General features: G+C 36.8%; 1 protein-coding gene across 1 annotated transcript in view; it reads left to right on the plus strand.

Annotated features, from left to right (window-relative positions):
• Positions 1 to 13,735, plus strand: part of ZMYM2 (zinc finger MYM-type containing 2) — a 71,462-nt gene that overhangs the window by 30,351 nt on the left and 27,376 nt on the right. The window contains exons 5-10 of the mRNA XM_004714834.4: positions 1,602 to 1,673; positions 7,452 to 7,602; positions 8,429 to 8,544; positions 9,735 to 9,851; positions 10,930 to 11,080; positions 12,973 to 13,145. Coding sequence (XP_004714891.1) covers positions 1,602 to 1,673; positions 7,452 to 7,602; positions 8,429 to 8,544; positions 9,735 to 9,851; positions 10,930 to 11,080; positions 12,973 to 13,145 — 780 coding nt within the window. The remainder of the gene's footprint in view (positions 1 to 1,601; positions 1,674 to 7,451; positions 7,603 to 8,428; positions 8,545 to 9,734; positions 9,852 to 10,929; positions 11,081 to 12,972; positions 13,146 to 13,735) is intronic.

Below are 13,735 nucleotides of genomic sequence, written 5' to 3' on the forward strand. Positions count from 1 at the left end.
TCCCTCCCCACTCCCCCCTCCCTCATGAGCCCTTGATAGTTTATAAATGGGTATTTTGTCATATCTTGCCCTGTCCGACGTCTCCCTTCACCCACTGTTCACTTGTCTGTCCCCCAGGGAGCAAAACATTTTTATAATTATAAATGTTGAAAAATATTTTTTAATAGAGTCCCAAAATTTCAGACCCAGTGGTAAAAAGATTAGAAATGTACCATCTTCTAATAAGATTATAAGAACAGCTGATTAGTAGAGCAAGATGTACATTTAGTAACCAAATGAAAAACAGACAAGCCCTAGCCCTACTTGGTGAATAAGGTAGACAGGAATAGAAAATGAGACTTAACTGACTCTGTGAGGAATCTTTTTCAACGAAGAACTAGTAAGACCAAGCATCAAAATAAATTGAGCTTGAAATCTTCTAGTTAGCTCTAGTATTAAGTCCGTTATTAGACCACTATTTGAAGAAGTTATTTTACTGTAGTGAATATTATATAACTAAACATTTTGTATTATCATTAAATAAAAATAAGAATTAATTGGGGAAAATGTTTCATTCTTCAAGAGAATAGATTGGTAGGAATTAACATGAATAGATTTTTGTTGATAGAGGACATGACCAGACATCTTTGAAGACCACTCAACTAGATGCTGTGGTCAATGTATCTTCCTTGCAACCTGGGAACTGAAATCCTATGATGATTTTCTCTTTTTTATTTTCTTCACCCTTTGTCTCTAACATTGACTTTGGCCCCACCCTCACCCCCCCTTGTTTGATTATAGCCTAATTTATCATTTGGTTTCTGAAGAGGTTAATAAACAAGATCCTGACAGTGGAGACTGTAAAATGCTTGTTAACTCTTGTCTTTCAATAGTTGACATTTTCCAGCATAGTATTTTAACTTTAATGGAAATCAAAGAGTGTGTGCTTTGGAATTTTCTAACAGAAGGAGCCAAGGATATGTTTTTGTATTATGTGCTGGAAGCTCTCTTGTTGTGGGTGCCAACAAACACATTTAGACTCAGAAGGACCCTGTATGACAGAGTAGAACTTCCCCACCATGTTTCCTAGGCTAACATCTTTTGGGGAGCCGGTTCCATGTTGCCTGAGGAACCTCTGGGTGGGTCTAACAGCTGAGTGCTTATCTATTGTGCCACCAGAGCTCACTGGATGCTCTAAGGTTCTCTCCTAACAACTCATTGTGCCACTGCTGATAGTCTCCAAGTGAATTACTTTTGAATGCTTTGAGAGTTTCATATAAGGATTATACTTCAGTGGATTTCAATAAGATCTTAGAACACAATAGATCACCTAAGAGATTGAAGTGATATCATTTTTAGAGCGTAATTAGGGCCTGAAGTGAAATCTCTTTTTAATTCTTGCCAGTCCGTTTTATTGTTATCATTTAATTGTCGCCCCCCTTTCCCCCAATAATTGGGCAACAATGGTGGGGATGGGGCAGATTCGCATTTAGAAAAGTTGGAATGAGAGTGTTGCATGTTTGAAGTTTGTATGTCACAAAGCAGATTATTGAGAATTAACTTACAGATTGCTGCTGAGCATTCTTCTACAAATGTTTTATGAAGTCTTTATTCTCTTTTAGGTAGGCAGCCACCCAAGCTTCCTGAAAGAGGTACGGGATCACATGCAGGACTCTTTCTTGATGCAGCCTGAGGTAAGCAGGCGTGGAGTAGGCTTCATTAATATCCTCATGTTTTCAAACACTGCCTAACTCTCTTTATATTGTACCTCAGAATTTCTTTGCACTATGCAACATATCAGAATATGTGAGATTGAATGTTTACTTGTTTAGTTTACCTCTATAGCACAAGTTTTGTAATTTCACTAAATTTTACATGTGACTATTTTTTAGTGCTATGTTCATTTGTCTTCAGATGCTTATGTTCTGGAAAATTTTTTATTTTTTTCAAAACCATTGTATTGGGAGTTAATGCAGATATCATTCCATTCAACCCTATCAAGCAGTATTGTACAATTGCTACCACAGTCAGTTATTTTATTTTTTTGATACAGAGTAGGCATTAAATCATAAGATTTGAAAGTCCCCCTTTTAAAAGAACATGTATTAGGGTAAAATAAAGGCAAAACAGGTTTGCTATCTAGTTAATTTTCAATGACAGATTCCTTCACTATGTTGCCCTACTATCACCATTCTGCATTTTGAATGGTGCAGAAAGGGGCACCCTTTTGTTGTTACGTTATCAAATCACCAATAGTCAGAGCCAACTCTAATGCAACTAACAACCACAGTTTATCCCCATTACTCTGGTAACTTCTTACTGAGTACTCTGATGCTCTTTGTCTTGTCTGGCCTTTCCTATCCTGGCGGGTGGGAACAAAAACGATTTCTATTTCTCTGATTTGCCTTGGAAATTGGTCAGCCTTCTGTCTAACTGTGTTTCGGTGGAGTTTTATTCTCGCCTCTGGTGGTTTCCTTTTACATAAAAGTGTCTTCTTAGTCAAATGCTTATGAGTTCTTGTGTGGGACAAACAGTTAATGAAGCGCGAAGAAAGCTGATGGTGCCCGGCTATCAAAAGATACAGCGTCTGGGGTCTTAAAAGCTTGAAGGTAAACAAGTGGCCATCTAGCTCAGAAGCAACAAAGCCCACATGGAAGAAGCACACCAGGTGCTGAAGGAATCACTTATCAGGCATCAAAGAACAAAAAATCATATCATTGTGTGCTCACCTCCCTGATACGGTCGCTGAAGACAAATGGGTATATAAGCAAATGTGGCGAAGAAAGCTTTGGTTCCCGGCTATCAAAAGATATATTGTCTGGGTCCTTAAAGGCTTGAAGGTAAACAAGCTGCCATCTATCTCAGAAGCAACAAAGCCCACGTGGAAGAAGCACACCAGCCTGTGCCATCACCAGTTGTCAAAGGGATCAAGTATCAGGCATCATCAGAACAAAAAATCTTATCATAATGAATGAGGAGACGAGTGCCGGGTGGAGACCCAAAGCCTATTTGTAGGCCACTGGACATCCCCTTAGAGAAAGGGTATCAGGGAGGAGATGAGCCAGTCAGGGTGCGATGTAGGAACAATGCAAAATACAACTTTCCTCTAGTTCCTAAATGGTCCCCCCTCCCCAAGGATCATGATCCCAGTCTGCCTTGCAAGTCTGGTAAGACCAGAGGATGCACACTGGTACAGATAGGAACCGGAAACACAGGAATCCAAGGTGGATGATCCCTTAAGGACCAATGGTGTGAGGGTAGAGGGAGAGTAGGTTGGAAAGAGGGAACCGATTACAAGGATCTACATGTGACCTCCTCTCTGGGGGACGGACAACAGAAAAGTGGGTGAAGGGAGACATTGGACAGTGCAAGATATAACAAAATAATAATTTATAAATTATCAAGGGTTCATGAGGAAGGGGGGAGCAGGGAGGGAGGGGAAAAAAATGAGGAGCTGATGCCAGGGGCTTAAGTGGAGAGCAAATGTTTTGAGAATGATGAGGGCAATGAATGTACAAATGTGCTTTACACAATTGATGTATGTATGGATTGTGATGAGTTGTATGAGCCCCTAATAAAACGATTTAAAAAATTAAATATATTATAAGAGTTTTAAAAGATGCATAAAAATATTCCATAATAGCTGACAAAAACAATAAAACCATTTAAGATAAAAAAAACAACAACTAATGAACATTTGACTATTAACCTGAAGGTTGGTGAATCAAATCCACCTAGAGGCACCATGGAAAGACCTGGTGATCTAACTCTGAAACATCACAGGCTTTGAAACTTCATGCATTTGTCATATGTCATAATGAACTTGGTGGCTACTTTTTAATTTTTTCAACTCCTTCAGATCCTCAGAGGTGTGTGTATGTGTGCCTGCATGTTTGTAGCTACTTTATGTAAAGTACTCTGCTTTTCCAACCAAGCTATCCTGGCCTTGAATTCCAATCTCTGGCCATGCTGTGGCCTGAAAACTGCTTCTAGGCAGTGTCCTGGAGTCACCACGTAAAGTGTTTCATTTACTTACTTGTTTCTTTTATCTTAGATGTACAGTTTGTTGTCTACTCTGTGCCCCCTTTTTAGTTGTTAACACTGGAAGTTTCTAATTAGAAAGTCTAATTTGAACTATTTCTCCAGTCTATGTTTCATGACCTTGATTTGGTTTTAAAAAATATTAGGCTTTCATTTTTTTTGGTGTGGGGAGAGGGGTGTAGAGTGTTCCTCAACTTGGGTTTATCCTGTTACTGTATGTTAATTTGGATCACTTAGCCACCCCCCACTTCCCCGTGCCTAGCCACCCCCGCCTTCCCAGTAATGTTGTGAGCTTTAAGTTTTGCACTGGAGTGGGGGTGGAGGTAATGAAGATTCTGTGGCGAATTTAAGTATTCATTGTTAATTTGAAAAATTGTAAATTATAAAGGTAGCATATGTGTTAAAAGTAAGCTATAGATTAGAAGACTAATGTAAAAAGACCTTTTTACTATGTAAAAGTAGGTCTTATAACATGAAGAGATATTTGAGTATTTTATTTAATTAAGAATTTTTCACTTGACTTTGTCTCATGTTGCTTAGTTTGAAAACTTGTACAATATATCACAATGGAAGTCTTACCACCATTTTCTTTTAGTTTATAGAGTCTTAACTATAATGTGCTAGTCCAGGTAGACTAGAGAAACAAATTCATGGACACTCAATGTGTATAAGAAAGAGCTTTATATAAAAGAGCAATTGTACATTAAGAAAACATTCCAGATCAAGTCCATAAGTCCAGTATTATCCCTTATGTCGATACTAGTCCATAAATTTGTCCTCTACAGAATCACGAAACACATGCAATGAATGACATCGAGTGCAGGAAGATCACAGGCCAGTGGGTTGGACGTCTTGTGGATCCAGTGGCGTTGTAAGCATCTCAGGACTGGCAGGGGTTGCCACGTGGTTCCTTCAGCTCTGAAACTCTGACTGCCTCAGGGTAGCTTCATGTGGTTTCTCAGAATTGTCTTAGGGAGTGAGCCTTGTCAGTAGTCTCTCTAAGGGAGTGAGCAGAGAGAGAGTGTCTCCCGTCTCCAAGGAGGAAATATGAAATACCAGAGTTCCCAGAATCCTCAGGAGAAGGTTATGCCCACACAGAGGCCTCATTGACTATATCCTGATTGACAGGCTACACTCCACCCCTCACTCTAAATCCTCAAGTTGATACCAGATTATGTAACTACCACACGCTGTCTGTCTCCCTTGGAGCCACTGATGGTTTCAGACTGCTGACTCTGAAGTTAGTAGCCCAACATGTAACCACGATGCCACCAGGGCTCTTTTAAGACAAAGTCACAGGTTGTATTAAATATACTGTTGTTAGTTGTCTCCATTCCACATTTAGATTGGAATATCAAAACCATCATGTGATTTTAAAATGTCTTCTAGTTTTTCTTTTAACCAGTCAGTGAGGCACAAAGAAAGGTACTTAAGATAGAGGATTGATCAATTTGTTCCTTACAATTTGTTCCAAATGTAAGGAATAGGGCACCAGCAGATAATCTACACATAACATACCTCCTAGTCACATTTTAAATCAGGTATCCTTAACTTGGGTCCATAACATTGCATAGAAAAAAATATTATGTTTATTAAAATTTAAATGTTATCTCTTTTTTTAAATGAATAAGCTGAAAATGAACCATTTTGTTCCAAACTTCTTATTATATTACTGCCCCTCTGGGTTTCTGAGGCTGTAAATCTTTATGGGAGTAGAAAGTCCCGTCTTGTTCCCATGGAGCAGCTGATGAGTTTGAACTGTTGATCTTAGGGTTTAGCAGTCCAACACTTAACTCTCTCTACCATCAAGGCACCTTTGGACAGGCATAATTAAACACAATTAGTGTGCAGCAACCATTCTTTCTTGTTAACATCTAAATGTGTTTTTTTTTGGGGGTGGCAAAATATATAAATATAACAAATTATTTCTTTTCATCATTTTTAGTATGCAAATCTGTGATACTGTCACACACTGTATTGTGCGACCATCACTGTTTATTCCCAGAGCTTTCCATCAATCCAAACTTCTCATCTCTTAATCATTGCTTCCATCATTTCTTCTTCCCACCTGCTGGTAACACATTATTTTACAATCGGTAAATATTTCTTTGTAGGAGGGTTTCGTCCATAAGAGACTAAAGATAAAAATTTTAAAGCTTAATTTGGGTGGTGCTTGTTGAAATAAGGGTGTGAGATACATGGAATTTAATTTTAATTCAGATTGTACTCGTGTATAATATCAATCCTAGTACATGAAAGGGCTTCAAGAATTTCATGGCTATTTTAAAATTAAGAAGTAATGAAAGTTTTCCACAAAAATTTTAGCCTTTTATATTTCCTGTTTTCTCATACCTGTTTGTTTCTTGTATTTATTGTTTTTGTTTTTCCTAACTTCTCTTTTTTTGCTTTTAATGTTGATGTTATTTGCTGTTTATTCTGAGTTATTGCTCTTAATTTTATTAGTGTCCTTTTCTGAGTTTCTCAGACATTCGTGAATTGTTCCCGTGCAGCTTAATCCATTTTATGTATTCTTTTTGGCCTGATTATTATCTATTTGGGCATCTATTATCCATTCATGGAGTATTTTTTTCTTTTTATTAGACAGTTTTATTGGCATATATTTTTACATATACAGTTCAATAGTTTGATTATATTAATAAAAGTTGTACAATTATCAGTTTTTGAGCACTTCTTTTTTGTATCATGGAACATTTTAAGATCTTCTTATGTCCTCATACTGTGCTAGATGCTCTGGGGTATAACGATGAGTCCAATAATCCCTACATGATATGGGAAAGGTGGGTGTAATTGTTTTGCAAAACAATATGTGATTTGATTTAAGGGATTATGATGGGATTTTGTAACCACAGAAGACTCAAATACTAGTTAAAGAATTGTTTCTGCTGTGCATCGATTGCGACTTGTGCCTGTGAAGTTGTTTTTAATACAAATGCAGCAATTCATCTGAATTTTACTTTCTCAATGTATGTATTTCAGTCAGCCTACTTTTGTCCTGGAATTTTCCATGGCCCTCTTGTGCTCTTATATTCCTATTGTTTGAAGGAGACAACCTTATGATTACTTTTGTTTGGATCCTTGGTGGTGTACTTGTTACACATTAAGCTGCTAACCACAGGGTTAGCAGTTTGAAACCACCAGCTGCTCTATAGGACAAAGGGCAGGCTTTTTGCTCCTGTAAAACGTTACGGTTTCTGAAATCCACAGGGGCATTTCTACCTTATTACTATAGGGTTGCTATGAGTCTGCCTCGATTTGAGGCAATGAATTTTTACTGAACAGTTGCATCTAGATGAAGACTTCTAACTCTCTCAAACTTCAGAAGGTGCTTTAGATAAAATATGTACTGAAAAATAGGTTTATTTTTTAATTGCTCTTTTCTTAACCATATCTTCTTATATTTCAAATTTTAGAAATATGGAAAATTAACTACTTGTACTGGCTGCCGAACACAGTGCAGGTTTTTTGATATGACGCAGTGCATAGGTCCTAATGGATATATGGAGCCATATTGTTCAACCGCTTGCATGAACAGTCACAAGACAAAATATGCAAAGTCGCAAAGTAAGTTTCAGGTATTTGGAGAGTTAACAGTAATTAATAACATGACTAATATCTTGCCTTAAGTACTGTTTTAGTCTGGGTAGCTTAGAGAAACAAATCCAGAGACACTCATATGAGTAAGAGAGCTTTATATCAAAGAGCCATTGTACATTAAGAAAACATTCCAGCCCAGTCCAGATCAAGTCTGTAAGTCCAATATTACCCCATATGTCAATACTAGCTCATAAATTCCTCCTTAGACTCACACAGCCATGCAGTGATGCTGAATGCAGGAAGATCACAGTAGTGGGTGGAAAATTTTGTGGATCCACTGGTGGTGGAAGCATCTCAGTTCTGGCGTGGGTCTCCATGTGGCTCTTCCAGTTCCAGGGCTCTGGCTGCATCAGTGTAGCTCCATGTGGCTTGTACAGGAAGACCAAGCAGAATCTCCCGCCTCCAGGGAGGAATACTGGAGTTCCCAGAATCCTCAGGAGAAGGCCATGCCTCTTTGAAGGCCTCATTGGCTATGGCTTGATTGACAGGATAGACTCCATCCCTTCACAAGTTGACAGATTATGTAACTTCCACAAGTACTTAGTCTTTATTTTTGTATGCTCATTTTAAATTGTTTATATTTTTATTACACCAATTTTTACTTTCATTGATGCAAATTAGTTTTGTTGCTTGAAGATCATTCCTTGATCATCTCTCTGTATCTCTATTCCAAACATTATTAAAACTTAGATGTATTTTTTAGAACCACAAGACTAGGTTATTTTCAAATGCGAGTGTTTAAAAATTTTCGTTGTTTTATTAGTAAATCTGATGTACACTTTTTCTCTTCTAGGTTTGGGAATTATTTGCCATTTTTGTAAGCGAAACTCTTTACCTCAATACCAAGCCACAATGCCTGATGGAAAACTGTATAACTTTTGCAATTCCAGTTGTGTAGCTAAATTTCAGGTTTGTTAATTGTTTTACATACTTCCCCACAATACAATACATCCACCCCCAAATGGTATAATATGCTATATCTTTATTGTAGGTATTAATTTTTTACTGTACTTGGTTGAGGGTCAAATTGGAGTCTGGAGAGAGTAGAATAATTGAGGCATGGAAGACATTTTTGTATTCTTGTGTTGTTTTTCTTAAATAATCAAATTGACTGACTTTTTAAAAATTTGTGATAGACTTTGAGGGGAAAAGAAAGCAATTTTAAGCATTGTTGAGCATAGTGCCAGATGTGTAGTATTTTCTTAGTAAATCACTTCAAATAAAATATGAACTTTAAAAGGAACCGTATTTTCTGATAATGGATGAAAAAAGACCTAGGTACACTTTGCATGGAGAAGCATGAATGCTTTCTTTATATATAAGAAATCTGCCATGGAAAATGGGATTCAACTTTTTACAGTTGATCCTCGTTTTATACAGAGCTAGTAGGAGTTTTAGGAGCCATATTTCATTTTGGTAAACATAGACACATATTTTCTGATGTGTTTCTTTAAAGTTGCAATATCAATGGTCTCAGCACATAGTAGTGTGACTGGGAGCAGGAAGCATTCACACTTGACCAGGTTGACCATAGGTGGGAATACCTTGAAGATGTTCAAGCATTCATTAGCCTATACTAGGAGGTTTCCTAAAGCACCGTGAAGTCATAGTGGTGTTGTGCATTGGGCTACTAACTGCAAAGTCAGCGGATCGAAATCACCAACCATGCCATATGAGAAAGATGAAGATTTTAATAATTATATTATTTTTTTCTAATTTGTGTGATTTTAAAATATGTATAGAAAACATTGTCAAATTGAATAAAGCTAATATATCAGAACATTAATATGTTAGCGAATACTCTCATATTTGTATGATTTTTAAAAAATCATTTTATTGGGGGATCAACAACTCTTATCACAATCCATACATACATCCATTGTGTCAAGCACATTTGTACATTTGTTGCCATCATCATTCTCAAAACATTTGTTTTCTGCTTGAGCCCTTGGGTTCAGCTGCTCACTTGTATAATTTTTAAAGACAAAATTTATATGCTGAAGAAATATTTTAGCAAGATATAGTAGGTATATGGCAGTAGTCATAAATAGGCATTTCAAAGTTCCTGTGAGTACCAATCTGTTTTGTTTTTGTTTCAGGCGCTCAGTATGCAGTCATCTCCAAATGGCCAGTTTGTGGCTCCAAGTGATATTCAGTTGAAATGCAATTACTGCAAAAACTCCTTTTGTGCAAAGCCAGAAATCCTGGAGTGGGAGGCAAGTCCTGTTTCATTATGTGTATAATATGGACCCATAATTAACATCTAGTAAAATGAGCATGCATTTTCATCTGGGAACCTTTATCTTAGTGGATGAGGATTAGCTTTTCAGATTTTATTATTTTACCTTTTTTTTTAATGGGAGGAGAACCGATGGAATATTTCTTTTTAAGTCAAACAAAGGTTATTAATCGTGTTCATGTTTACCTTGTTCATAAAATGCATTGTCCTCACCGTTTGATATGGTTAGGCTCCAGAGACCAGGTTGTTAGGCAAACATGGCGTCTCTGACTATGGAGCATGACCACATTGGCCCACAAACGGTACAACTGCCCAATTACATCACTCAACTGTTGTGTGATAGCAGAAAATTGTACATATCACTCAGACTAAGTCTGTTATTTTTAAGTCATGATAGGATTGGGACTTTGCCTTATTGAGTATACTCAACAAAGAAAATTTCTTTGTGAACTTTATTTTCCTTAAACATTTGTTTTTGAGTGAAAGGTTACTGATATAAAATTATCTTTCTCTAGTTTTACCTTTGTTAAATTTTTTCTCATTTTCTGCAATTTTGTTAGCAGCTCCAGACCACCATTTATTTGTAGTGATATATTCACTCTTTTATTGAGTAACTTTTGGGTGGTTTAATGGTAGTTGAATTTTGTGAAGTTGATGGTATAGTGTTACGCATTGGGTTATGATCCTTAAGTTTGAAACCACCTCTGCAGGAGGAAGATGGCTCTGCTTCCATGGGAGTTACAGGCGTGGAAGCTCACAGGGACAGTTCTACCTGTCCTTCAGGGTTGTTTTGAGTCGGTATCAATTCAATGGCAGTGATTTTGGTCCTTGTCTGGGCACGCACTTGTGCATGCATGTATATGCTGTGGCTAAATTTAGCCGTGTCTGTGTTGGTTAAACTAGGTCTGACCTGTATGAAATGTTTTGTGTATATTGAAATGTATTGCAAATGTATTAAATAGGTAAATACATTAAACTTTGCTGTAATAGTGACCTTTCCCCCTCATGTTCTTTGGATGTCACCTACTTAACCAAGTCTCTCATTGTACATTTAGAACAAAGTGTATCAATTCTGCAGCAAAACTTGTTCAGATGACTATAAGAAGTTGCATTGCATAGTTACATATTGTGAATACTGTCAAGAGGAGAAGACTCTTCATGAAACAGTTAATTTCTCTGGCGTTAAGAGACCTTTCTGTAGTGAAGGCAAGTGGATTTAAATAGTGTTGTCCATAGCTTTTACTATTTAATGGGTTTTTTTGGTCAAAATATTGAAAACTCTCTATCTGTATGATTTCAATGTAGCTTTGTTCCCTCAAATGCTTTTGCTTTCCTACTAATTTGCTTTATATCGACCTCTGAGCTTCAACTTGTTTTTTTCTGAAAAAATTTTGGTGACCTATTTTTGCACAACAGTTATAAACAAAAAGAAAGTAATTATTATGCCATAACATTGCTAGAGTATCAGCAAATTGTGGTCTGAAAGATGGTTTTTTAAGTTGATTGGTTTGTTTTTTTACCCCCTTCCTAGAGTCACCTTATATAGGTTTCTGCATAATTTACTACCTATCTACAAAGATATTTTATATATCTGGGCTAAAAAGTTACCTCCAGCAATACTACAATAGGAAAATCCTTTTGTTATTCAGTTTAGAATGCCAGGGAAATACTGGTTTCTATTTTAGGACATTTCAAAATTTCATTCCCTCCCATCTGTGGTTTTGTAGTTTGGGGCTCAGGAAACAGGCTGTAGAATTTGACTCGAGTGCTCAGCCCCCAGAGAGAGGAACCACATTGTTACAGCCCTATGTCTGTTGGTGCCTCACATATGTAACATTGATCCTGTTCTGTTTGGACTGTGCAGATCCTTTTTTTTTTTTTAATTAATAGAAAATTAACATTAAATAGACAACTGGTATGCAAAACAATTTTAATTTAGATGGCAAGAAGGATAAAATACAAGTCTTTTTCCTGTTAAGTAGCTTCTCTATGCTTTCTCTCATGACACCAAGTTCTCTGTTGGAAGTTTTCACAAATTACAAAATTTGGTCCTTGTCACTATCATTAAAATCTAGCTAGATGAATCGAATATGAGTACTATTTTGAAAATGCCTTTAAATAAAGACAACAAATGTGAAATCACAGGAGCGTGCTTGTATACCTGAGTGCCAGATAAACTATATAAAAAGCCAGTTATCATTTGTGTTCACAGGTGAGGAATAACATTTAAAGAAATAGAATAAGAAAGTGTTTCCTCGGAACAAAAAATCAGGGAACAAATTGTACTTATGATACAGGTTTGTTTGTTTTGTTTTTTTTTTTTGTAGGATGACTGGGAGAGAGAAGGCAGGAGAATTTGACTAAAAATCTCTGGGTATTAGAATGGTTAATGTTCTTAACTACTACCCAATAGTTTGGAGGCTCAGGTTCACCCAGAGATGCCTTACGGAAAAGGCCTGGTGATCTCAGAAAAAAGCAGCCGTTGAGAACCCTGTGGGGCACAGCTCTATTCTGATATGCGTGAGGTCATCTAGTGTTTTCTGTAATTTCACTCAGTGCCTCCCTAGTGGTACTGTCAAGTAAGTGTTGGGCTGCTAACCACGAGGTTGGCAGTTCAACACCACCGGGCACTCTGTGGGAGAAAAGTTGGAACCAGCTGGTCCTATAAAGATTTATAGCCTCCGAAACCTTAGGTGGAGGCTACATAAATTGGAAACAACTCAATGGCAGTTGATTTGGTTTTGAGGTCTCACCATTTTATATTGTTTTGTTTCTCTAAAATGGTTATTTGTAAAGTGTTAACTTTATAATACATAAGCCAGGTTTGTAAAAGACATTATTGGATTGCCATGTCTGAGATTAGTTATTGAACCCACATGTTATCCAATTTGCTATTCCGTATATTGTTTCCCTTTATTACAGACAAGTTTTGATCACCTCATAATGTTGATTGGGAGAGAAAGAGGACTTCATGTTCAAGCTGACACATATAAGATATTCCTCAAGCTGTTGGTGATCTGTTTAATCTATAAGGCCTGTAATAGGTCCAGAATTACATTTTGATATATTGTTGTAATCCTTAATCTAATATTTTTCAGGTTGTAAACTATTATATAAACAGGACTTTGCAAGACGCTTAGGACTGAGATGTGTCACGTGCAACTACTGCTCTCAGCTGTGTAAGAAGGGAGCAACAAAAGAACTTGATGGTGTTGTGAGGGATTTCTGCAGTGAAGAATGTTGCAAAAAATTTCAGGACTGGTACTACAAGGCAAGTAATTCACAATTTTTATTAAAGCAGCTATTGCAACAAATTTTTGGAGTTTTACCATTATAAATACATTAGCATACATGTTAATCAAGACATAAGATCTATACATATATGTTTAACAAATGGATAAATGCCAATAACTAATTTGAAACAATAAATGTGATATCTATATTATTCAAATCTACTATTTTTAATTAAAAGATTATGTTATTGGGGGCTCTTATTTAATAATCCATACATCAGTTGTATCAGCATATTTATACATACATTGCCATCATTATTTTCTAAACCTTTACTTTCTATTTGAGCCCGTGGTATCAACTCCTTTTTTCCCTCCCTCTCCTCCTCCCACCTTCCTGACCACTTGATAAATTATAAATTATTATTTTCATAATCTTACACCTAATGCTATCTCCCTTCCCCCACAGTTTCTGTTCTTCCCCCTGGGGGAGTGGGGGGGGAGGGCATATCTACTTTAATACACTCCAGATAAATTCCTTTGGGAAAGTAAGTATAATTTGTACTTTTGGTAATTAGATATTACCTAGGAAAGAATTAGTAAAAGAATTAATACATTTCTCTCTCAACGG

This window comes from Echinops telfairi, unplaced genomic scaffold (genome assembly GCF_000313985.2).
Source record: "Echinops telfairi isolate 266 unplaced genomic scaffold, ASM31398v2 ScPeMD7_2565;HRSCAF=3150, whole genome shotgun sequence".
NCBI lineage: Eukaryota > Metazoa > Chordata > Mammalia > Afrosoricida > Tenrecidae > Echinops > Echinops telfairi.